We start from the raw sequence: 25,143 nt of genomic DNA, 5'->3' as shown, positions 1-25,143 counted from the left end.
GCTTCACGTGGCCTCCTCTCTGTGTCTTCTCCATTTCTGTTTCTCACAAGGGTATTTGTCATTGGATTTAGGGCCTTCCCTCTTAATCTAGGATGATCTCATCTCGAGATCCTCAGTTTCATTACATCTGCAACGACCTTTTCTCCCCAGTAAGGTCACATCCATAGGTACTGGGGGTGAGGACTAGGACGTACCTTTCTGGGGGTCACCATGTAACCCACTACAGAGAACTTTGCACTGTATTTTCTGATTGCACTGGGTTGGGTTCCAGCAGGGGTTTTAAGATGTATAATCTCTCGGTCACACAGGTCAAACTTTATGTCCTTTTAAAATAGGCCAAACCCTGAAACCAAAATGTGGGAAGGCCCAGGGGATTTGTAGCATCAGTGATGAAGGTGGAAGTTTATAAATCTCATTTTCAAAAAGGGAAACTTGGAAATGAAAGATTAAAATGTGAAACAATCCAATTATTTTATAAAGAATGGTATAAGTGATATAGCAGAGTTTGACCAAAATATTATAATAGCCGTAGAAACACAAATCAGAAATTTTTAAAATAAAAAAATGTAAGGGGTGGCCGGTTAGCTGAGTTGGTTAGAGCGTGGTGCTAGTAACACCAAGGTTGCCGGTTCAATCCCTGCATGGGCCACTGTGAGTTGCGCCTTCCTTAAAAAAAAAGAAAAAGAAAAAGTCAATGGTTGTAAGAAAGGTCAATGAATGTGTAAATGAGCCACTTAGAGATTTATGTTCACCAACTCAAGTGAGAAAATGAAAGTTGAAGAAAATGCTTTTAAGAGGAATGGGTAATGGGGTTTTGGGAGGAGGAATAGCAGAGATGAGGTCTGAACAGAAAAAGTTAGAAAAGTTTGCAACCAGAATTTCAGATAAGGTTAGATTTTTTTCTCTCATCTTCATTCAAAGGCATTCAGTTGGATGTTCATTTCTGATCTTGAGTTTTGATTAAAGGAGTCCTCTGGTAAATCCTTTTCCCTTACCTCCCTCCAGCTCTTTGAAAGTGCATCCCTAATTATAGGCCATGTCTGAGATTTACTAAATGAAATCAGCAGCTGTAAATATGAGACCAGACTTGCAAAAAATCAACACACTGTTGCCATAAAAAGCCCAATTTTTAATTGCTTCTTTGGCATCTGGTTACCACAAAAACACCCTTTCGCTGTTTAATATTAAAAGGAAATGTAGTGGAAAGAACATTGAGCTTGAAGGAGGGGAGGCTGGGATTCTAGACCCTGACCAGTTACCAAATGCCTGTGGTTTGGGGGCAAAATATTTCGTTTCTCTTAGGCCTCAGTGTCCTTACTCATAACATCGAGGACATGAAACTGAATTACCACTTCCATCTTAAAAGTACTATTCTGCATTTTGAAAATACAGTACATTTCTCATTCCCATCGAGCTGTCCCCTAAAACCTTATTTTGCAATAGCCTAATATAATTTTATAATTCTGTGGCGCGATCTGGAGCCACACGTGGCTTTCAGCATCTCCATAGTTTTCACTGTGCAGGCCGTCCTTTTCAGGTTTGATTCAGAACTGAAGCTTGCTGTGAGGCCCCCCAATTCTTAACTGCTTTGGAAATGCAATCCGCCAGTTTTCCACAGTTAATATTTCAGAGGCTTGCTTTATTCTTGAGAAGTCTGGAACGTACACAAAAATTCTGGATTAGATATCGTTTCAAATTCAGTAGGGGTCGGCTGAAGAAACAAGCTGAGGCTAGTCCATGAATCAGAGACGTGTCCTGGGAGGGAAGAGTGGGGTGCAGCCATTTAGCCCGGGGGTCTCCATCTTCAGGCCTCTCTCCTGCACACGACACAGCATCTGAAAGGCGCAAAGGCAGGTCAGGCCATGGTCCTAGCTTTCATTTCATTTTCTTACCTCTGGTACCTGTTCGCATCACTCTGTTCGCTGGGTCCTTTGTCTCCTCCACATCTGGGTTGCCAGGAGCTATGACCTCTTGCTTTCCTCTGCTTTTTGTCTCCGTGACTATCCTTTGTTCACCTACTTGCTAACCCAACTGGGACACCCTCCTCTCAGGCTTTTGAGGGCTTACCTAGGCATATTCCGGTCGGCCACAGCCATATCTTTTGAGCCTCGTGTTAGTTGTCCAACATGCTGAATATTCTCCTCATCATTTGCCTCTTGTGGGAAGGTCCACGGGCACATGGGGAAAAGAGCCAGCTTTCCCCTTCAGCTCCAGCTGTCCTGTGTTTTAACTCAACAAGAACTGCTTGGCAACTATAAATGTCCTTGTTGATAACTTTCAGGCATGTGGCTTATTGTGTGAACTTTTGGTATGTTCTGTGAAAGGACAAAGTGGCATTCATCATCTTCCTCTTTGGTGATCTAGCTGTTGCACATGTTTTATGATTCACTTGATACATCTGCAGTAGCTCTTGCTAAGCAACAATCCACCCCAGAATTCAGTGGCTTAAAACAACCACAGAGCACAATTTCTCACAATTCTGAAATCTTGACTGGGCTTAGCTGGGCAGATTTCTGTTCCTCATGGAGTATGCTTGGTCCAAAATGTTGAAGGTGGCTTTTTCACTCACATACCTGGCTTCTCAGTGGCAGTGGGTGAGCATCTCTCCATATGGTCCTCCACATGGCTAGCCTGGACCAGCGTGGTGGTCTCAGGATAATCAAACCAGACTTTTTACATTGTGGCAGGATTCCAGCTTCAATCTCCCCTTAATGACCTGAACTGACACAGTGTCTCTTCTGCCACTGCATTGGTAAAAGCAAGTTAAGGCCAGTCTAGATTCAAGGAGAAGGCCAATAGCCTCCACCTCCTAGTGAGAGGAACAGCAAGGCAGCACCGTGAGGGGTGGAATTGATGGTTGCCATCTTTGGAGATTAACTACCATAGTCTGTCTCCCTCTTGATGCATCTCTTGGTTTATTGGTCTTCTCTTTCTATTCTTAATGGCATTATATGGTATAGAAACACAGGGCAGGCAGGAATTAGTCCCATGGCCCTAAACGTCACATCGTTTACCAGTGATCCCAGGGTGCTGTCTGCCCTGAACTGTAAGATTGGACATGTTACTCAACATCTTCCTTGACTGCCTTGAGACGTGCAGTAATGGTTTATATTTGTGGAGCACTTGGTATGGGCCAGACCCTATGCTTATGCCTTTTTCATGTTTCATGTTATTAAATTATTATCTTTCCAGAGCTGAGCATGTTATTTCAGTGGCAGTTTCTGGGTTGGTTCAGGAGATAAAAACAAGTTGATACCAAAGATTCAAAAATGCTCCCTATACTCAAGATCAGCATCCCCTCAGTTCACAGAAGCACATAATACCTTGGGGTTACTGATTCTACCTTTCCTTTTCATTCTCCTCCCCACTTCCAGGGTTTCTTTTGTCAATTTCGTATTCTGTTAATTATATATGTGTCCCACCCTGGTCCCTTGCTACCCCCCCCCCCCCCGGCCCACCGTCTTCCTACAACTGATGCAAATGAGGAGGGATCCTCGTGGCAGGTCAGGGAACAGAGATCATCCGAGGAGAGTAGAGTCGGTTCTCTGAGTGGAGGGAAGTTCTCTGCAACCTCACACAGACCACACCTACCAGACACAAAGCTGATGCCCTCCCATACCCGTCAGGACAAAGAAATCGCGTCAAGGGAGAGCGTACTGTGAAACCTGGTTCTGTATCGAGTCCGCAGTGTGCTTAGAATAATGACTATTATAATATTACTTTATGCAGGAGTATCAGCAAACCCAGAGCCGGTGCACACCCTGGAAAGTCCTACTGAGGTAGCATATGGCATCTTTTGTGTTGCATTTATGTATTTTTCACAGTTTTATTGATACATCATTTACATACCATAGAGTTCACCCATTTAAAGTGTACAGTTCAGTGGTTTTTAGCACATTTAGAGAGCTGTGAGCCAATCACCGTAAATCTAATTTCAGACATTTTTATCACCCCCGAAAGAAACTGTTTCCATAGCAGTCATTCCCCAGGTCATCCCTCTCCCCCAGCCTTAGGCTGCTAATCTACTTTCTCTCTCCATAGATTTGCCTAGTCTGGATATTTCATGTAAGTGGAATTGTACAGTGTGGTCTTGATGACTTGCTTCTTTCACTTAGCTTCACTTATTCACGTCACTTATTGCATGACAATGATGGCTGAACTTTTAAGTTACCATTTCTTTGATATATTTTTTCCAGGATCCTAAACACTTCAAGTCAGAGAAGACAGGACGGGGACAGTTAAGGGAAGGCTGGAGAGATAGTCACCAGCCCATCATGTGTTCCTACAAGCTGGTGACCGTGAAGTTCGAGGTCTGGGGGCTTCAGACCAGAGTGGAACAATTTGTACACAAGGTAAGTGAACTGGCAGCAGGTACTGAGCTGCGGACAAAGTAATTGTCATAATTGTAAGCTGGTGTGTGTGAGGTTCAACACAAGTGCTGGGCCAGCATGAGGTTAACTACATCTAGAACACTCTGTTTTCATGAAAATGTGTTTTACCTATGGGTTTAATTTTCTTCCACTGATAGAAGTTTTACACTTCATCTCTTATTCTGTGACCTCCATTGTCTACCGGGTGAGTATATGAGGGAAGTTCGGCTTTCAAGACACATTTCTCCCTTTGGCACCTAGTTCCACACTTGGTACATGGTCCCAGGCAGAAGCACATGGCTTATCTGTGTGTGTGCAGCCCTCTCAAGGATGATTCTCACTCAAAAGATCCTGCAAATGTAGACACTTAAGGTAGAAGGTAGAGGACTCCCCAAGAGACAGAACAAGTAATCCCGGTATTCCCATTAGAACTACACTTCCAGCATTTCTGCACATATAATGCTTCTGTTATCAAAGAATTACTTATACCCTCAAAACAAAGATTTCAGTTGTATACCGACTTTGGCTGAACATGTTAATTTTGTAACAGGAATTCACTTGATACTGACTTAGGTTTCTTAGGGGTTTCTAACATGACTCCTGTCCTCATGGGGAAAATATGGGAAATGCCATGTCGAGCATTTGCTCTTTGTAACTCCTCCTGTTTCCATAAAAACAAATACTACCCAGTTGTCTCTGCATTCCAGATAGGCTGGATATCTGTTTATTTTTCCACTTAAAAACTGATTTTAAGAAAATAGCTCTCTGAAATTCTTTTGGGAGCACTGGAATGTAACCTTAATGCACTGAGCTTTTTGTTACTTAGATGGATTTGTCCACAGGGGGCAATTGACAATAAAATGTGCAAATCTTGAATTCAGGCCCAAGGAATAGACTGAACTTGAGCTCATGATGGTTGCGGACTCCGGAACAAATTTGAGACAGAGAAATGTGCCCACCTTCTACTGAGCTCCAGAACCCATTCTGCTCACCCAGAGGTGGGAGAAGAGTGAGATACATAGAAGTCAAGTTCCAGGACCTCCTGTTTTCCTGCTGTATCCCAATTATTAAGCAGGAAGACAGTCAGGGCTCCCAGAGTTAATATTTTCCAGCTTCAGCTCTGTGTCTGTCTCAGGCTGTACCTTCTTTGACTTCTTTTTTTTTTTTTTAAACCCAAAACGATCTCTTACTAGGGCCACTACCACAATGCATTTTATTTCCCCCTCTCACAAAGCATATTTAGATTGCCACAAAGCTCGGTGTTTCTTTTCTCACAGATGACTTCAGCTAGTTTTGAGACTCCATTTCTTTAAAACACCTGTAAGAATTACACTCTAGTAATAGGCGTTCCCATTGCCCATTTCCAAATATAATGAAGTGCTATCAACGCCCCCAAAACACACCTGCTCTAGTACATGAGTCGCTAATGAGTTTCTGAGGCTAGCATTTGCGTGGGTTTGAAGTGCCAGGGATGCCTTTCTCTGAACACCTTCGTTTTTTAAGAATCTATTCACAGTTAAGGGGGGAAAAAATGTTCGAAAGCAAGCCATTAGCACATCACTGAATTCTTCTTTCCAACAGACAGCTGTGTTGTGCTTAATGTAATAGAATATATTTATTGGTGCCTCAATGCTGTCCTTTGGATTTCCGTGAATTTGACACAATCAGCACTCAAGCGTGTATGGCTTCGTGTTGCTTCTTATTTTCATTACATATTTCCTCCTTAAGCCTCACTAGATATCCACAGTCCTGGCATAATAAATACTTCCCTAATAAATGCTTCCCTTGTTTCTGCAAATTCACCGAATTAAAATCCTCCGTTTATTGAAACGTTCTTGAACCTTTCACGAGAGGTTTTTGACAACTGCTGGATTTGTTTGGCAGAAAGAAGGGAATGCTGGAAGAAGGGCATGAGTATACAAGAAATGTAGAAAGGCACATTTATGGAGGACAAAAAAAAGAATACCATGAAATAAAAGCACACGAATAGCGTTACACACACACAAACTATATGTATTATTTTTCTTAGTTTACTGATGCCATTATGTGTCACCATCAGAAATGATTTCATTCCTTTTGTCTGTAGTCAGGCTTATCATTCCCATTATGTTCGATTCTAGTTCAGGTCTCTTATTTCACCTCTTTCAATAACAGTCGACTAAACTTGTTTTATTCTCCCCCTTCAATTACATGAAAGTCAAGCCTAGAAAAATATTTACTTATCTTGTATCCTATACCTTCAATTGGTTACATAACTAATATTTAGGATATTTCATCAGAGAAGAAAGAGTGTTGATTGCCCTTTACTTAGAAGTGACTTGCTGCCCAGGAAAGTTCTGACATTTATGACCTCCTGACACAGGTGAGACGGACACACCCTTCTACAAGTGAAAAGTAGAACCTGTTTTAGGTAAACAAATAAAGAGAAAAGTTTCAAAGTGATTAGCCTAGAGATTCATTCCAGTCATTGCTGCGTGACTGCCAAGTCTTTGTCATTGGTCTGTACACACCTCCAGCCCGACTTTCAAATAAGATGGGGATTAACTTACAGCAAGTACGAGAACGCCATTGCAAGGGCTGAGGGTGAGCAAGGACAATGTCTGTGTATGTCAGCCTGTAATTGTTATCACATATGGACGGAGGGATGGAGACATTGGTAACTGTCAGGATTTCTAGAATTGGGAACGATCTATTTTCTAGATTGTTTTAATCAAACATGGTATTATTTCAACCTCCTTCTTTCACTTTTTTAGGTGGTCCGAGATATTCTGCTGATTGGACATAGACAGGCTTTTGCATGGGTCGACGAGTGGTATGGTAAGTCAACCTCCTCAAAATAACTCGTGAAACAACTTCATAATATGTTGACTTAGGCTTTCAGTCCATCAGGCTTCAAATGCTACCTCGAAAGACTACAACAGAGGCAGGGCTACTGCTTCCTGTATTGGAAACAGCACTGTTCACAGAACATAATGAAGAAAAATGTAACAAAAGGGGCTTAATCTAACAACTACAGTATTTAGCTATGGACTAAGTCGAACCTCAGTATGCTTGATGCTTGCATACGTGAGACACAGGATGCCAGAATTCTCTGTTGGATGGGTTTCAAACTCATCCTCATTTGTATTAGACTTCAAGATCAAAGCCGTCTGAAGCATTAGATCAAGTAAAAGCTGTCCTTTGATTCGGAGATCACTTGAAACCCTCTCTTACCAAAAAGAAAAGGATTCTGCAAGAATTTAAGAGGTGGGCCATAGGTGCCTCTGTATCCTGACGCTATTGTTCTGGCCTATTTGTTTTGTTTTGGTTTGGTTTACATGATTTTGGAAGAGTTACACAAGTTCTGCACATTCCCAGTCAACGAGAACAGGGTTTTCTTCATCCTCCCTTCCCAAATCCTGAGCACTGTTGTTTTGTCTGCGTAAGTCCTCTCCATTCCCAGGGTCAGTCCTCAGAGGCTAGTGTCCTCCACTAGAATTAGAAACAGACACACCCCATTGGAGGCTTGGATTCAATCTGATTAGCCAATGAAATGCCCTTCTCCTTGACCTTTTCCTCAGTCGCACGGAAGCGGTTCTGAGTATAACCTAGATTGTATTTGGGTGCTTTTCTGTCATTGTTCCACCACTTCTCTTCCTCTTCTGAGCAGAAGGTATGGAATTTAAAGTGAAAAGATACATGGGACTGAATGGGCCAAGACAGCCATGGTGATTAGTTGTTAGCTGTTTCTGAACCACACTTTAGAAAAACATGGTTCTGTGGGGCTTTTCATTTTGTACTGTTTCGCAGTTTTCCCAGATCAGCATCTTCTGAAGAGCAAATGCATCTTCCTGGGTTTGCCCAAATGCAAACTTCTGGAAGAGATTCTTTTGAAAGATTGTCCTTTCTTGTCACACAACCCCAGGTAGTGCGCTGGCTCACCCCATTGTTTCCCTAAGATTTGTCTGTGTGTGGTTGTCTTTCCTGGGATACATGGTGGGAAAGTCTCTGGTGACGACTTCCCCCGAAACCAATTCTGGTTGTTTTTTTTCTGGGGAGCTTTCCTCAGATTCTTAGAGGGAGCACAGACCCCCAAAAAGGTTAAGAGCTACTGGTCTGTTTCAACTTGGACTCCTCCAAATTCATGGTTTCCTTACCATCAACACTAAGACAACATCAAAGAGATATTCAAAAAATGATAGGCTCAAACTCATTAGAAGTTTGGCAAGTGAACAGGGACCTGGTTACAAGCCTGCCACTTTCAGGACCAAGAAGACACAGGGCACTTCAGTAGATTTCTCTCTAGTGTCAGAATGCCAGAGGGGGCTTTTTAGAAAGTGCAGCATCGGGCCGGCCCGGTGGCTCAGGCAGTTAGAGCTCCGTGCTCCTAACTCCGAAGGCTGCCGGTTCGATTCCCACATGGGCCAGTGGGCTCTCACCACAAGGTTGCCAGTTCAATTCCTCGACTCCCGCAAGGGATGGTGGGCTGCGCCCCCTGCAACTAGCAACGGCAACTGGACCTGGAGCTGAGCTGTGCCCTCCACAACTAAGACTGAAAGGACAACAACTTGAAGCTGAACGGCACCCTCCACAGCTAAGATTGAAAGGACAACAACTTGACTTGGAAAAATGTCCTGGAAGTACACACTGTTCCCCAATAAAGTCCTATTCCCCTTCCCCAATAAAATCTTAAAAAAAAAAAAAAAAAAAAAAGTGCAGCATCAAGCAGGGTAGCCTCATTAAGAGGACAAAACACTGCAAGTCTGTTAATCAGAAAAAAGGATTTGGGTAGAGGCAGGATATAGAAAAGGAAAAAATATAGGTGGGTTCTAATAAGTGAACTACTAGGGTAGAGAGGATGGGGTCTATTCTTTATCGCAAGCAAGCCAGGGGGCAAGAGGGGGAAGGAAGAAACTTAAAGACGTTTAGTCCAAAAAAAAAAAAAAAAAAAAAGGAAAAATCTCAGACTATTACAGCGGCCCAAAGCTAGAATAATGCATCAAAGGAAACTAACAGGTCTCCAGTCCTAAAGACCTTTCAGAGGAGAACACCTACCTATTTACTTTGGATGGGTTAGGTGGAGAGGGAAACAACTCAAAGAGTCTATTGACAGAAAGCCTTTTCTGTATCTGAGTGCAGAAAAACAGCATGTGGCTTAGTGGATACAGATCGTCAGGGTGCCTTGTACTCCCCAGAGGAGGTCTCCACCCCTTGTATACACAGTCCTAGCCCCAAGCAAAACAAGCAGCCTTTTCACGCAGCAAGGGGGCTGAGAACCACCACATCCATTTCATGTAAATTACTGCTGGCATCATCCCCCAGCCGAGCTGCTTGCCAGGAAAACAGTGGCTCCTTCATGACACAGATGCAGACACTCAAATCAAATGAACGGAAATGGGCCTGCCCACAGAGTGTCTTCTCAGCCTGTTATTCCAGGTTACGCCGGAGACTGGGCCGTGCAGGTAAATGGGTTTTACTGAAGCCAAGTACCTACCAGGATAGCCCTTCAGTTTTGAGTACCTTATTTTAGGCTCAGTAAGGCTCTTATTAGTAAATATGGAAAAGGTCCAAAGTTTAAAAAAAAAAAAAAACAACTCTTGCCAATCGCTTACAGCCTGGTTCTCAAAGTGAAATCCCTGGACCAGCAACATCCGCATCCCCTGGTTACTTGCCGGAAATTCAGATTCTCAGGCCCCGCCCCAAACCTCCTGAATCAGATGCTCTGAGGTTCGGGCCCGCACTCTGTGTTTTAACAAGTCTTCCCCATGATTCTGATGCTCGCTGAGGTTTAAAGCCCTCTGGTTTACAGCATGGGCTGTAAAGCAGATTAGATTACAAGGAAGGACAGTTTAATTTAGCGTAAACCGGTTTGGCTAAAGAATGGTAGGTGTCTTTAGGGCCCATTCTCTGCTGCCTTTTGAGAATTGAAAAAAGGCGCCCCTTCTAGGCAGACTCAGCAGGTGCGTTTGGCTTAGGGCTGAATTTTAGCCCCATTTACCTCCCAGGCTGTGTGTTCCTGCTGTGTACAAACTGTACCCCTTACGCAATGGCAGCCCTGAATGTTTTTCTCCCTACATAGGCTCACCACCACCAGTGCTGAGTTAAGAGTCCCCCAAAGAAAGGGGCATTGTAGACGATGACGATCTTTTCTTACCCAAGGATTTTAATTTTGTATCTTTTCTGAGTTTTGGCATTTTGCTGTCACATAACTATTTCCCTAAACAGATGTTATTCGGTTCATGTTCATGGTAAAGTAGAACCATTTCCACTGTTGGAGGAGATGAGTTTGTCTTTCAAAGCCGTGATTGGTCTTTGTCCACGAGCCTTGGGTCTCTCCTGCATGACTGGAACACTAATCAGAGAAGCAACAACAGCACATTTCAGAAGATGGGGGAGAGGGGAGGTGGATAAAAATAGACAGCCCAGCTTCACAAAAGCATGGTTTAGCTTCACAGCCTGACAGTATTTTGAGCGAGACACACGGGGTTGCCAGAGGGAGGCTGTGATTGAGCAGAACCTCATATACGTACACCTTTGAAATCCTGATCCTTCGAAAAACGTATGGGGTGTAGTTCTGGCTGGTATAGACGAATCTACCTCATGAACATGACTCAGCTATCATTCTGGGCTCCCTAGAGCAGGCCCAACAATGATGCAGCGAGCTCAAGGTGTGGAGGAAGAGGACTGCTTGGGGACTAGCATTAGCGGTCGAGTTCACCAAGCCAGCATTTTCCAACGGCCTCAGGTTTCCTGAAATATGAACATGAGTGACATGGCTCTTATACAGCATTTTATGTGTGTGATCATGTTCGTTTCTCTGGAGTAAGAACCCATAACTTTCCATCAGATTTTCAAAGGGGTCCATGGTGGCCCTCCCCTTCCCCAAATTAAGAACTGTAGGAAAATATCACAACTGTAGATTACAAGTCTGGGTCTTAGTGGTCTGAATTACATAGAAAGGGTATGTACCAAGCCTTGAGGATTGGCTACTTTCAATAGAAGAAAGTGTAGCCACCCTAAGCTCTTTGTAACAAGCATGTATTGAATTTATAATCATTTTTAAAAGTTAAAAAATATACTACCCAAAGGATAACCACCATTTTGCCCCCCGACCCCAGCCCAACCACTTGGTCAAGTTTTCCATTTTGATTTAATGTGAGAAAAAAATTACTTCTATTTAGACTGAGGAGCCTGGAAGTGGAGAGAAAATAAAACATAATGTGCCATCAGACAGGCTATTTAATCAGAGTTATGAGACTCTTTTAAAAAAATGTTTAGGGGTGGCGGGTTAGCTCAGTTTGGTAGAGTGTGGTGCTAATAACACCAAGGTTTCCAGTTCGATCCCCACATGGGCCACTGTGAGCTGCGCCCTCCTTAAAAAAATACATATACATAAACATATATATGCATATATTTAACTTCTGCAAGTATGAAGTACAAAATTCTTGCTTGCAGACATTCTATTCCTTGGCATTTGTAGTTTCCCTGTATGTTCAACTGACTTCTATCCCAAAGGGCATTAAAATATATGATCTTGCCTCCACTTCCTGTGAAATCAACCTGCTTTCCTTAAACTAAACTGATTGTAAGAAAATTGCCACCACAAAGTTGAAAGACTAGGAGAAGATACTTGCAATATATGTAGCCAACAGAGGACTACTATGTATAATATATAAAGAGGTCCTATCAATCAAAAATCCAACAACTCAATAGAAAAAAGGTAAAGTACATGAATAGGTCAACAGGAGAAGAAATACCAATGGCCAATAACCTCACTACTAATCCCGAGAAATGTAATGGAAGCAGCAGGAAGATACAATATTTGCCCATCTGATAGCAGAAATTGAAGAGAGTGACAATATTCAGTTTCGGATAGGTAAAAGAACAAATTAATGGTTTTTATAAAAATGATACGTACACGTAACCTATGACCCAGCGATTCCCCTTGTAGAAATTTATTCTTAAGGAATACTACACATGTACTCATACTACACATGTATACACGTACAAAGCTATTCAGTGTAGTGTTGTTGAAAAAAGCTAAAAATTAGTCTCAGTGTAAATGTCCATTAACAGGAATATAGTCAAGTAAGTAATGATACACTCATACTATGAATATTGTGTACAACCATTAAAAAGAATAAAGCAGTTCTTCTTATGCATTGGTATGGAAATATGTACATTTTCCATCAGTGGGCAAAACAAGCCAGAACAATATGTATAGTGTGTATAGTGTAGTATAGTATGATTCCATAGTGTAAAAATAAATGAGACTGTGTGTGTGGTAACATACATGTGAATTCATAGGAAAAAATCTGGCAGGCAATAGTAATCTCAGAAGTAATTAACAGAAGCAGTAGGATTGAAAAAAATTAGTTAAACTCTTTCTCTATATATCCAATACTATTTTCAGTATTTCTGTGGAACATAACTCATGCATTACTTGAGTGATTCAACAATAATATTTAAACCCCAGATTTTTTTTTTTAATTTAAAAAGTAGAAAACGCTTGAAGTGGACCGAGCCAGACTCCTAAGTTGAAGTATATTTGCTCTTTAATGAGTGCCTTTAAGTTCATGGTGTAGGAAATCGAAGAAGATTCCTCACTTGTCAAATCCCCTAGTCCAGAGCTCCTTTGACAAAGGTGGTGGAGGAGGAGGTTCCAGTCTCACCCCAATCATCTGGCAAGGAAAAGGTGCTACTCAGGCTCCATTCAGTGGGACCTCTACATGCTGGGATAGGAGACGGACGGGTATCTGCTCTGCCCTCACCTGAAAGAGGGCGAGAATGTAAAGGAAAGAAATGGCCTAGCAAGCAGGTAAAGAAAGGAAATCGTATTCCACTGAAGTGTAATGGGGAGGCACTTATACCCCCACAATACTTCCTTCCCAGTGCTGTTCTGTCAGTTCACCTCTGATAGCCCAGTGTCTTTGTCAAATAGGATGGACCTTTCTTGGAAGAAATACCACACTAGTTCCAATATTCTCTAAAATCAGGCAGTTTAGCCCAGTGTTACCTGTTTTAAAAGCCTTTATTTAAGAAACCCTAAGAAAAGTAAATTACGACCTTTTAAATCTATAAATTAAGGGGTGATTACCAGTTTACTTGCAAAATAATTGACATAGTGTTTCTTTCATTAAGAGTTTCTCTGATACACATAAGCACCTGTTTGCTGAAAACAAAGAGATCTGAGCCTAAATTATTAGGTTCTGATCATTGGAAATCAATCAGTAATAAAAATGCATCATCTCTGAAAGGATAATCCATCATTGGGCACTTAATTGAATTTAACTAAAAAAATGGATTCATATATAGATCCTGAGGTAATATACTTGGCGGATGCAAGATGTAATGCATTTCACCAGACAACCTGAACAGAGACATTTTCTCTTGATTAGGCTTTCCATAAATGACTAAGGAATATTGAAAATGTTTATATCATTTCCGTAAGCATGTAGGGTCTGTGGGGATAGTTCAGGATTCAGGCAAACATACTTTCCCTCTGCCTCAGCAGAGACCAAATTATCTTTCAGAGAACCACTTTACTAGGACTATTCATTCTTACTTACGTGGTCTGATCGGGAGATTTTTTCCTATTAGGTGAAATTTTCTGAAACTTTGTTTCTTAACTCTTAATTTAAAAGGGGGAGGGTTATATTTCTAGACCAGGCAGACATTCTAGAAAAAGTTTGTCTTCTTACCAGTTCCAGACTGATGGTGTCCATCTTCTAATGACCCCAAATAATGAATTTTTAAATAATTTTTTTTTTCTTTCTTACACAAGTAGCACGTATTTGATGTAGAAAATGTGGAGAATATATAGATAAGCAAAAAAGAAAAAAATGAAAATTACCTATAATTCCAACCCCTCGAAACAATCACTGTTAACATTTTGAAATGTATGTTTTCAGTCTTTTTAAAATGTCCATAATGCTTTTCTGACAAAAATGATTTCATATAATGTGTACAATTTTTCTACCGCCTCTTTTTTATTTAACAATATACCAAGGACATGTCTCTATGGTGTTAAATATGCTTCTACATCATTTTTAATGGTTGCATAGTATTATCAGTCCCCTGGGTTTGTTTTCAATTTTTCACTCTTATGAACAAGGCAGTAATGAGTACCTTTGTTATTAAATCCTTCTTCACATCCATAAAATTACATATCTTTGAAAGTACACAGTCGCACAGTTTCAGCCCCTCTCTTAACATTGAGCTAATTAAAGATAAAGAATGATTTCTGTTGGGATTCAATAGAACAAAGAAACTGAAATGCCTTTGTTTTTGTTTTCCGAATTGCTGTCATGCCATGGGGCGGGGGGGAGTATCTAATGAACATTTGTATAGAGAAATTTAAATTTTTAAACTTTTAGCTTAAGATGACCTCAGTATTCATTCCAGGTGTATTAATGTTTAAGAAATTTTTGATAACCAGCCACTGAAATTAAAGTGATTGTATTGAAAGAATGTGTTGTTATTGTTAACTAAGGTGCATTTGTTCTAATCACAAAGCAGTATCTCTTTATTGCTTTCAGTCACCTCGATTTTCTAAAAGAAAAGCATGCTCTTTGCTTGGCCAGACTGCTGCTTAGCCTTCTTGATACTTACATTGCTATGGACAGCATTCTCGATTGACAGTTTCGGGGTGGGGGGCGGGGTTCAGCTGAATAACATAGCTCAGGTCTGGATTTCGAGCCGCCCTCCATCTTGGCCCCAGACCACAGTGAATCAAATCATAAACTTCTGGCAAGTCTGCCCTTTGGGAATGAAGAGACTCTCACATGACACACATAGTCTGATATAAAAAGACACCAAACCACATGATGCAGAAAATACCTAAGGAACAATTCCAGCTGTGAATACCCACTCTAAATCCCTACCAAGATAATTAATGATCGAGTGCACAGGCTGGTCAGTTAACCAATTGCTCATCGTTCCTTTATTGTAATGAAATATGAGGTTAAATTCTGCCATGAGAGCAACAGAAGAATCCCCATCTGGGAAAATTTTTGATAAAATGTGGTAAAAAAAAAAACACAAACAAACAAAGAGTAGGCTGGAAGTAGGGGATAAAACAACAAAAGTATTTAAAGTGAGACTAACTGTCATGTTTATGCTTTTCACATACTGAAGATGGATGGGTTCCTTAAGATTTTATCAATTGGGGTAAGAGGTTTTCTCAACCCCAGCACCATGACATTTTGGACCACATAATTCCTTGTTGGAGGCTGTTGGAGGGTCCTGTGCATTGTGGGACATTTCACAGCATCCCTGGCCTCTACCCACTAGAGGCCAGTAGCACCCTCATCCAGTTGTGACAACCAAAAATGTCACCAAATTGTCCCCCGTTGAGAACCACTGGATTAACAGGTCATTATCCTGAAATACTGAAAAATTGCAGACTCAGGCCCAAAATCATAATGTCATGTGCCATTTTATTTATAGATCAGTGTGGGAGGAAGTACTGCCAGCCATCTTCAAGCTGTTGGGCTAGGCTTGAAGTTCAGGGTAGGCCTGCACTCTCTGACACCAAGTATTCTGTGCAAAGATACATGGGGGTGAGCATTGCACCAAATCTCACTTGTACCAGCAAACATCCTTTCTCTGCCTTCTACGTCGTGTCTTCTATAATAGCAATGAAAGTGTCCTTTCTGTTGATGAATGCACTGATGTAAAGAAGCTATTTGGAAAGGTATATGGAAGGTAAGTATTAAACCAAACAAAGCTGAGCCTGTCCTTGAAGGGATCTTCTAACTCTGCTTAGGAGATCTCAGGCTATGGCACTGCCCACGTGCTAATACTCTCTACCCACTTAGCTCACTTCACAAGAGACCGCTAAATAAGTTCCCCTCTTCTCTGTTCTAAGACTATTCTGACTTCACTTCCTTGTACTCACTCCCCCTTTGGCTGGTGTAACTAACTTTATGATTTACTCTTCATAAAGTTAGTGGATCCCCTGCTTTTTTAAACCTCTCTTTGGCTTCTGCTAAGCTACCGTCTTCCCTTAAAGCGCCCCCCCCCCATTGAAAGTTTGCATTGAATAACGGAAGTTGCCAACGTCTTGACCTTCTTTCAGATATGACAATGGATGATGTTCGGGAATACGAGAAAAACATGCATGAACAAACCAACATAAAAGTTTGCAATCAGCATTCCTCCACTGTGGATGACATAGAGAGCCATGCCCAAACAAGTGTATGTAGAATTTTTAAAACATGTTGCCCACCCTTTACCAAACGTACACATAAACTGCTCTTTGAGATACTGCGAACGCTCAATTCGCAAACTTCTTCCACGAAAACGTGTCGTCAGAGGCTGTTGGTGAAGAGCATGAGCTGGGTCTGAATAGGACAGTGTCACCTCTTGCTTCCAGACATTTCAATTGTTTAAAGGCGCCTGACTCTCTGGTTGTTTTTGGTCGTAAAACCAAGAACATGGAAAGTGGAAACATTTTGTGGTCTCGGTGAACAGCCTGCACCATAAGAGAAGGGGGCGGGGGGCCAAAGAGGATGTCACATGAAAACTAGGACATCATGCCTCTAACTTTTTGAAACATAGTTAACACTAAGTTATTTGTTCAAGGGGAGGCATCTGGCCCATCTGGTATTTTAGGGTTTTTTTCACATTCGCTTTGAAATGGTTTCTTCGGCTCTTTATAGCTGTTTTACGCCATCAGTTCCTTTTTACTAGGTTAATGTCCAGATGTGGCTGCGTACATACACCCTGGCTGCACAGTGAAGGTGTGGTGAGCTGGGACCGAACCAGAGCTAGCCCGGAACTTAGGACAAGCCCCAGAGAGCCTTGGGGTATTTAGTGGCACGTTGGAGATTGAGAGATGACTGTACGGTGTGTGCCAGTATTTTAAATATATTGCAGTCATTCGTGCTAATGAAGAGGAGATACAGGTGACAAAGAATTAATCACTAAGTCACTTATATGTATCTTTGGCCAGAGCTGTGATCTCTTTGAGAGAGAACCACCTTGAGCCCACAGGTCTGTTAGCTCATACCCCAGAATAACACATATTCGATTTTTAAGAACTTGATGATGTAGTTATAGAAAATTGAGAGATGGCTTTTGTTGTAAATGGATGCTTTGGAGTTGTGAAGACCTTTCGGTTGCCCTTGGAAATTTTTAGTTAGGTTTTTCAGAGCATGTCTTTGGAATATGCCCTGCAAGTCTCCTGTGCTGCTGTTGGATGCATGTGACTGCCCTTGAGGTTGAAATGGCCCTAACTCTTCCGCCCCATTTTGCATGCAGTGATTGGATTTGCAGAAAACCGTTCTGACAAGACAGCCGAGGTGATGCTCTCTATCTGCAGACCAAGTCCCATAGGACTTCCCCCTTCCTCTCTCCCTGTTCTCAAGTTAGAGATGTTCCTTAAGGGAACTGCCCTTGAATTTTCATCCCTTTCAATTACCTTATCTTTTAGGAATGTTAGATACCAGTTCCCTCTCAGCTGTTCTCTGAAAGCTGCTCACTCACTATAAGTATGACCCGACAAAGGAAGCCAGAGGAAGTGGGGAGACTCCACACATCCAAAAGATACGAAGCACAGTGCTTCGTCTCATTCTAGTTTTCAGGGCTTTCAGCTCAAGTCTGTTTGCTTGGTTTTCTTTTCATTTTACTGTGATTATTAGTGTTAGAAGGTCAGTTGACCAGTTAGATGGTGATACGTGGAATGGTTCTCCCCATGGGAAAGCCCGTGTGTTCTCTGACTGCAACTCACAGGCGTTTCCATGACGTCAGCCAAAGAGATGTCTATCTCCCCAGAAGTTACACAGAGTTGTTGTTTTCAATGCTTACAACATTTCCCTTATTCTGTGGAATCCCATCAAATTGAAGATCATTTGCTTTTTCCATTGTCTTTCTTCTCTATCATAATGAAAACCAGTTGAAATCAAGGGGTTGCAGTCCATTACAAGTAAAACTGCATGGGCGCGCAATAAAATATAATCATCAACCCGAGTAGGGACAAATGAGATTGAAATCATGCAAAATTAACATCCATGAACACGGCAATAAGGAAATAATCTCCTTTTCAATTGAGCAGTTTCAGTGCCTTCAAGGATGGGAATGTCTAAGAGACTCTGGGAGGGAGTGTAAAATCTCAATTCTATACTTTGGGTGATCTCTGCTCCCTGCTGGATGTGTGGAGGAAAGCACTACATTCAGACACTTGTTAGCAAGTCTGATTTTTCTCCAAGATGACATCCATTTATTATAGCAGAAACATACTCCGATTTGCTGAAATGGTTCTGAGAGTCTCAGTGTTATTTTGAAAGCGCTCTTTTTAAGAAAACTTAATCTCATTTCTTAGCTTGTTTAATAGTCAGTATTTTTTAAAAAGTGGGCCATTTGCAGGTATAATTTTTCGTGTTATATTCTGAATTCTATATTACATAAACACAGCCATACTTTTTTATTTCCTTTGTAAAACCTTTCCCTTTCAGGAAACTTTAATAATTGTTTCCAGGAAATCCTCTTAAGGATTTTTTTCCCATATTTCTGGTTTGCTCACATGTTATGGTATGACCTAACGTGTATATATAATGTGCATACCTGTATCTCCCCTAATGAGTAATACCATCTTATGGGTATTCATTCCATAGTTCATATTTCCAAAGTAGCTGTGTTGCTTCATGCTAATTTATGCAATATCATCTAGGGAAGTTTCAAGTGCTAGGTTTAAGGATGAAAGATGGGTGTCTGGGAAGCTAAAATGGATAAAGAAAATCCCTGGGCAGCAGATGTCACCTTTTACTCAAGGCCAAGCTCTTAGGCCTTCATTCAGTGTTTTTTCTAATAAGCCCAGTTCACTGTTTTCCCATTACCAGCAAATAAAAGTAGCAAAGGATACCAGGGATAGTTAGACTGAGAATAATTGGTCGTAACCTTAACAATAGTAATAATCGTAGTAGTAGTAATAATAATAATAGAGTTCCTGAGAATGAGAGAAGAAATATCAAATTATAAAAAGCAAATAGACCCTGAGAAAGAAGTCGTCACAGAATTAAAGCGCAGTGATATATTTTGTTTGAAAGTTTGTAAGTGTATCTAATACATTAAATACATTATGGAAAGATTAACATTTAAAAGATTTTTTTTTCTCATTTAAGAAAGTTTCCGGTATTTGAGACGTCTGCATCATGTGACAATGCCTGTTAAATGAGGCATCACTGAATTGGTTTCTTGAACGACAAATAATGCTTTTTTTCCTTTTCAATAAAATTCTCACTCATTAAATTATCTTCTCCCTTTGTTCTCTATTCTTTTATGTTTCCTTGAGAAATAGTTTGTTTTTGTTTTGTCTTGTTTTGGGTTTGAGGATAATTAGCAGGGTTTGTTGTTTTCATCATCTTGTTTTTTAAGCTGAATTAATTAAAACACTATATCTAAACAATCTCAGGATGGATATACAGTTAGGAAACAGGTAACCCCTAGCATGCAAAAAAAATGTATTTATTGAATAAAAGGGTAACATGTGGAGAAGTTCTGTTGATTTGCCTGTTTACCCTATAAGGGTATATTGTGCTTTGGCAATCTGAAGGACAGTAATATACATCATTTGGGGTCCATTCATTACTTTAATTATTTCCCTTTATAGAAAAGATGGCCAGGTCTAATAATAGTTCCTTATACCACACCATACCCGTGACACACATTCTCTCTCTTTCTCTCTCTCTCCCTCCGTCCTTCCCTCCCTCCGTCCTTCCCTCCCTCTCTCTCTCTCTCTCACTCGTCCGTACTCTCCCGAACTGTTTCTATTCAGAATACTTAAAATACTCACTGAAGAGTGTTTTGGGAAATCTTGGAATATTTTTTCAGAGGTTTGCCTCAGTGAAAAGAACGAATTCAGGGTTTAGCATGTCAACGATCATTTGGGTGTATAATCTGGAGGGACCCCTTTATCATAGGGCCCCCATAGATCCTTTAAAACAGGCATAGTGATGACTCCATGTGTGTCTCTTCTAAATCGCTGCTCATTTTTCTTTCTATGTTTTCTTTTCTTTGAAGACATGACAATGGATGAAGTCCGAGAATTCGAACGAGCCACTCAGGAAGCCACCAACAAGAAAATTGGCGTTTTCCCACCTGCAATTTCTATCTCGAGCATTCCCCTGCTGCCTTCTTCAGTGCGTAGTGCGCCTTCTAGCGCCCCGTCCACACCTCTCTACACAGACGCCCCAGAATTTCTGTCGGTTCCCAAAGATCGGCCCCGGAAAAAATCGGCCCCAGAAACTCTCACGCTTCCAGACCCTGAGAAAAGAGCTACCCTGAATTTACCTGGCGTCCACTCTTCAAATAAGCCATGTCGGCCCAAATCAGAGTAACTTCCTATGAATATTTCATGGGGTTTTATATTTTCGTTTTGGGGGTTTGGTTGCTTTTTTTTTTTAGAATCTTCTAATATAGAAAAAGACTGCTTTGTCACTCAAACATGTTCCTTCGATCTCTGAGTGTGCATGTGGTTAAGTAATTTCACATATAATATGATTCCCTAGGTATGCCACACAGTGTCATATTAAATGTTAAGACGTAAGACGCAAAGGACAGAAGGAATCAATCTTCTGTAGCCACAGCTGGAAGCCAGGGAGGTAGCCTTGTTACTGGGCATTTGATGAGGTTGGTATGGACGTCAAGGGTAAACGAGTGCAAACTTTGCACCAGTGTGTTACAATGTGTGGTAAAATAGTGAAGTCAGTTTCCTTCCATGAAACCTGAAATTCTCAAAAATACTCTCAGGCGTAACATCCCTAATTGTTAAATTTTGAACTGCTCACCACCGATACTTGAATACCAATACTTACTAAGATTCCTGTTTTGGATAGTCTGACTCAGGATTTGGGGCCTAATTAACACTTTAAATTTTTTGAAAATTTTAATTATCAACCTAAAGAGGCTCCAAGTGCAATTAATGATAACATATTTATACCTTTCACAGAATTTAATAAAGACTCCACTTGTTTCTGTCTTTTAATAACTTTCCCCTTGATGCCCTCATGGCCTCAGAAATCTTAAGAATTGCATGGATGAATGTGACCTTAACTGACTGATTTTGGAAGAGTTGGGTTAGGAACCAAGAGGCCGAGGTGAGGCAAATATCTTTTTTCTCTACAGGTACCGACAAACCTTAACTTTTCAGCTTCCATCATCCATTAAAATTCTCAGAATTTGCAATTAATTGAGTAGAATTCATTGACTATTTGCCCATTTAAAGAAGTTCAAGGATGTAGAGTAAGCTCACTGGACTTGAACACTGTCAGAATGTCTGGTTTGGAAACTCTGAAAATGAAAATGGTCTCCCATCCCCCTCCGGGTTTTATTTTTAATAACATCCAGACTTCTTGGAACAGAGTGCCCTTCACTGGACCTTAGAAAAGACTGTCATTCTCTTGCTCCTTCCTTGAAATCCAAATATTGGGAATGTCACAGAAGTCGAGGAAATACTGTCAAGGAGGAGGAGAGAATGAATAGAATTTGTAAAGAGGAGGAGTGATAAAAGATGCCCCTCTAACTTTCTTTTCTTCGAGTAGTGGTAATGCAAGATTAGAATCAAGGTTGACAGGAGACAAGATCATTCATCCAAGTGACAGAAAGAGAAAAATCTGCCACCTTCGCACCTCACTGCCTTTAAACGCAGAAGGAAGGGCAAGCAGAATCTAGCATTTGCTTTTGTCCTCCAAGAGAGGAAGAGAACAAGGGAATTGGGCAACTCGAAGCCCCCAGCTAGCCTTCCTGACCTTAACCTCCAACCTCAGGAAAGGGACCTTCCCCAAACAGATTCCAAAGCAAACAAGGTAGACCAAGGAGGTATTCTCCTCTCTCAGCCTCTCAGCCAGTGGACCCTGCCTGCTTCTCTCTCAGTGCTCAGCACTGTGCATAGTGTCTTTCAAGTTGACAAATTCTTCCAAGGTGCAGGCCCCCACCCCGTGAGCCCAGCACCAAGTGGAAATCATACATCAAACTGTCAAGATCATTTCTTTATCTACAGGTTGGCATTTAGCTCAAAAAATAAACCCAGAACTCAAGGATACCCAGTTGCCAATAGCTTAAAACAACTGTGCATCTCTTCCCTAAGAATGATAGCCTTGTCATAAGACATCTTTGCATGGTATGGTGCATGATTTTTGCTTGTGGGAAAACTTAACTTTTATTAAACCCCTTGGACTTCTCAACGCTCCCCCTCTCCACACGGTAGTACTTACTCAATGAGAATGTTTGGCTTTAGAAAGCAAAATTCTATTTTCAGAAGACAGTGATAGTGTGTGTATTTGCTTACCATTGATTTGCAAGCTGAAATCCGGATGGGGTGGGATCATTATTTGCGCACAGAACGGATTTATTTTGTGCAGGTTGTTAACACATCTGACACCTCGTTTTTCCATTCATACCACTGCTGTTTTCCCTTTTTGTAAAGTAGCTTCCGCTATCAAGGTCAACAATTCTGTATGCTTTGGAAAGCTAATTTTTGATTTCCTTCTGTGAGTTTTCTTTCTCTCTTAGCCAGCACAATACCACAGACATCAATTACAAACTGCTGGTGATAGTGTGATTTTTAGCCATCAAATGTGTGTTCTTAAAATATGTTCAGTTTTCTGTCTCCCTGTGGTTTGTATGCATTTAATAAATGGGGGAGGGTGCTTAGCTACTTTGCTTACTTAATCCAGTCGTCACAAGCGTAAATAACTTCAATATTTTATCAATCTTGATTTTCAAGTGTCATTTTACATTCTCCATACATGAATTTGTTATTGTGGGGTACAAGCCTGCAATGAATGTGTATATAAAACGTGAGTAATTCCTATAAGGATGGACATTAAATGGCTGCATGATGGAAACTTAGAAGAAAAAAAAACACACAGAAACTTGAATTCATTACGCATGTTTGGGGGAAAATAGAATCTTTAACTCAGTGACTCCGTCTGCAATGTGGAAACCTTCAACTTCATTCACCAAAATTGTATTATACCTGTATAGATATACCTATATATATAAATATAGTATGGTGAATCAGACAAACCACCGGTTAATCTGGTAGCCAAATTAAATAACCCATAGAAGAACACATACTTGCACACCATCTTCATCTCTGATGGTAGTGAAGACCATCAAAATGGCTGTCAATTTTCTTACTTTGGGTGAATTTCTGATGCAAAATGCCCATGTGCTTTTCGTTGACTGTCATACAGCCTTGCCGCTTTGACTGTGCTTTCCCAGGATAAGAAAGTCTCGGTGTTTTTACCCCATAAACTTTGTCAGAAGTTAGCTCTGAAGACCATTTCAGTTTTCTACTTTTGGGCTGTCACAAAGCAAAGGAAAAGCTTGAAAACAGGAGGCCGTGACATTTTTCAGTGACCACCGTTATAACTGACACAATAGGCATTCGTTGGTGAGTTAATTTATAAACCCTTCTCATGGTTTTGCATCTGTGTAGGTGGGAAATGGTTTTCATTTATCTGCAGGTATTTAGTAACCATGTACTTGGTTGTGAAAATAACTCTCTAAGGAGCGCAGTTGTGGGAATGGAAGGCAGACACTTAAAAAACACAACACCCCCAAAAGTAATTATGTGGTTTTTCTTTCGAGACGCTAATAAAGTTAGTGACCTAAGAGAATAGATTCTGACATTTCTCAAGAAATCATTTCAAGGCTGATATATTTATGTGTATTTTTAAATTCTCCTTTCCTTAGCATCTCCTCGTGGCTCAGAGACAGCAAGGTCAGTGGTTTAGGTCAATAGGAATTTTACTCTTCAGAAAGGGCAGAGTACAATTTACATATAATGTACTCAGCTAATCCAATAGACAAGAATTCTCTAAACAGTTTTAGTCCCTTTCTGATGGATCATCTGACTCAGTAGGCTAGTGGACCGTCTGCCATCTGAGCCGTAATTACTGAAATTAAAAAAAAAAATGTCTGTCCAGTGACTAACTGGTCACGGATAGACTCTTTAAAAGTACGCATTCTTGCTGAAACTGAACTGCTACACAATAGCACAGCGTTGGCCTGGGGAGGCCGCACATACCAGGTTCTTCTGTGTTCTACCTTCCAAACAATCGGTTTGCATTTGAAATGCAAGTGCTTCAGCTTTGCAGGAGTTTAGTGCAATAAGAAAATGTGAATATGTTGAGAACTTCCCAGATGCGTTATTAATTGTAATTTTGTTGTTAACAAATGCTTTACGATAAGCCTCTTGGTGTTTTTTGGGTTTTTTTAATCGAAAGAATGTCTGTTGACATACCACTGCCACAGCTACAGGACCAAGTTTGGGGTTGCACAGCGTTCCAGATTACAAGCAAAGCAAACAAAAGTTGACCCTCACACATGCCATTGTTCTGTGTCATTTTATGGCTGTTTTGTGTTTTTTCCCCAGTTATTTATTACTGTTAACTTACTTTTTCTTACATTCTGTTGTAAATAAAGTACAAAGCAATCTTCTTTCCAAGTGTAGCTTCCTCTCTTTCTCAAGCTTCTCTCTTTTCTCAAGGAATTGTTGGCAATAGTGAACTTGTGGATTGATGGGAAAGAAGCCATCAAAGAAGGAGGAGCAAGCCAATGGCCGGTACTTAGACCCAGTTTAGGGGGACTTTGTGTGCAAGGAAACTCGTCCGATGGTGCCTTCCAAAGGCCAGAGCCTTTGGGAGGAAAAGCCTAGGTGCCGGCCCCCACTACCCAGCCAATAAATACCCAAGGTGAGACTGTAACCCAGTGGGATACACACACATAGACTCACCCATCCAACAGGGGCTTGGTTCCCTCTCATCAAATGGGAGTGATATCCAAGAAA

At 41.0% G+C, this 25,143-nt stretch overlaps 1 protein-coding gene and 1 non-coding gene across 3 annotated transcripts in view; both read left to right on the top strand.

Moving 5' to 3' along the window:
* The window catches only part of PITPNC1 (phosphatidylinositol transfer protein cytoplasmic 1), a 218,491-nt gene extending 193,902 nt beyond the window's left edge, over positions 1-24,589 (top strand). The window contains exons 7-10 of one of the 2 annotated variants that reach the window (XM_033090041.1): positions 4,197-4,352; positions 7,124-7,187; positions 16,429-16,547; positions 20,370-20,721. In XM_033090041.1, the coding sequence (XP_032945932.1) occupies positions 4,197-4,352; positions 7,124-7,187; positions 16,429-16,547; positions 20,370-20,375 (345 nt within the window). In that variant the 3' untranslated portion in view covers positions 20,376-20,721. Of the gene's footprint in view, positions 1-4,196; positions 4,353-7,123; positions 7,188-16,428; positions 16,548-20,369 lie in introns of both variants that reach the window. The other variant, XM_033090040.1, reaches the window with a different exon arrangement.
* On the top strand, positions 576-649 carry TRNAT-AGU (transfer RNA threonine (anticodon AGU)). The gene has a single exon. It is a non-coding gene; the product is annotated as a tRNA-Thr (tRNA).
* Positions 24,590-25,143: the final 554 nt, after the last annotated feature.

Source organism: Rhinolophus ferrumequinum, chromosome 21 (assembly GCF_004115265.2).
Source record: "Rhinolophus ferrumequinum isolate MPI-CBG mRhiFer1 chromosome 21, mRhiFer1_v1.p, whole genome shotgun sequence".
NCBI classification, from domain to species: Eukaryota; Metazoa; Chordata; class Mammalia; order Chiroptera; family Rhinolophidae; genus Rhinolophus; species Rhinolophus ferrumequinum.
The sequence above is the reverse complement of the archived record's forward strand: the minus strand, read 5'-3'. Positions and strand labels throughout refer to the sequence as shown.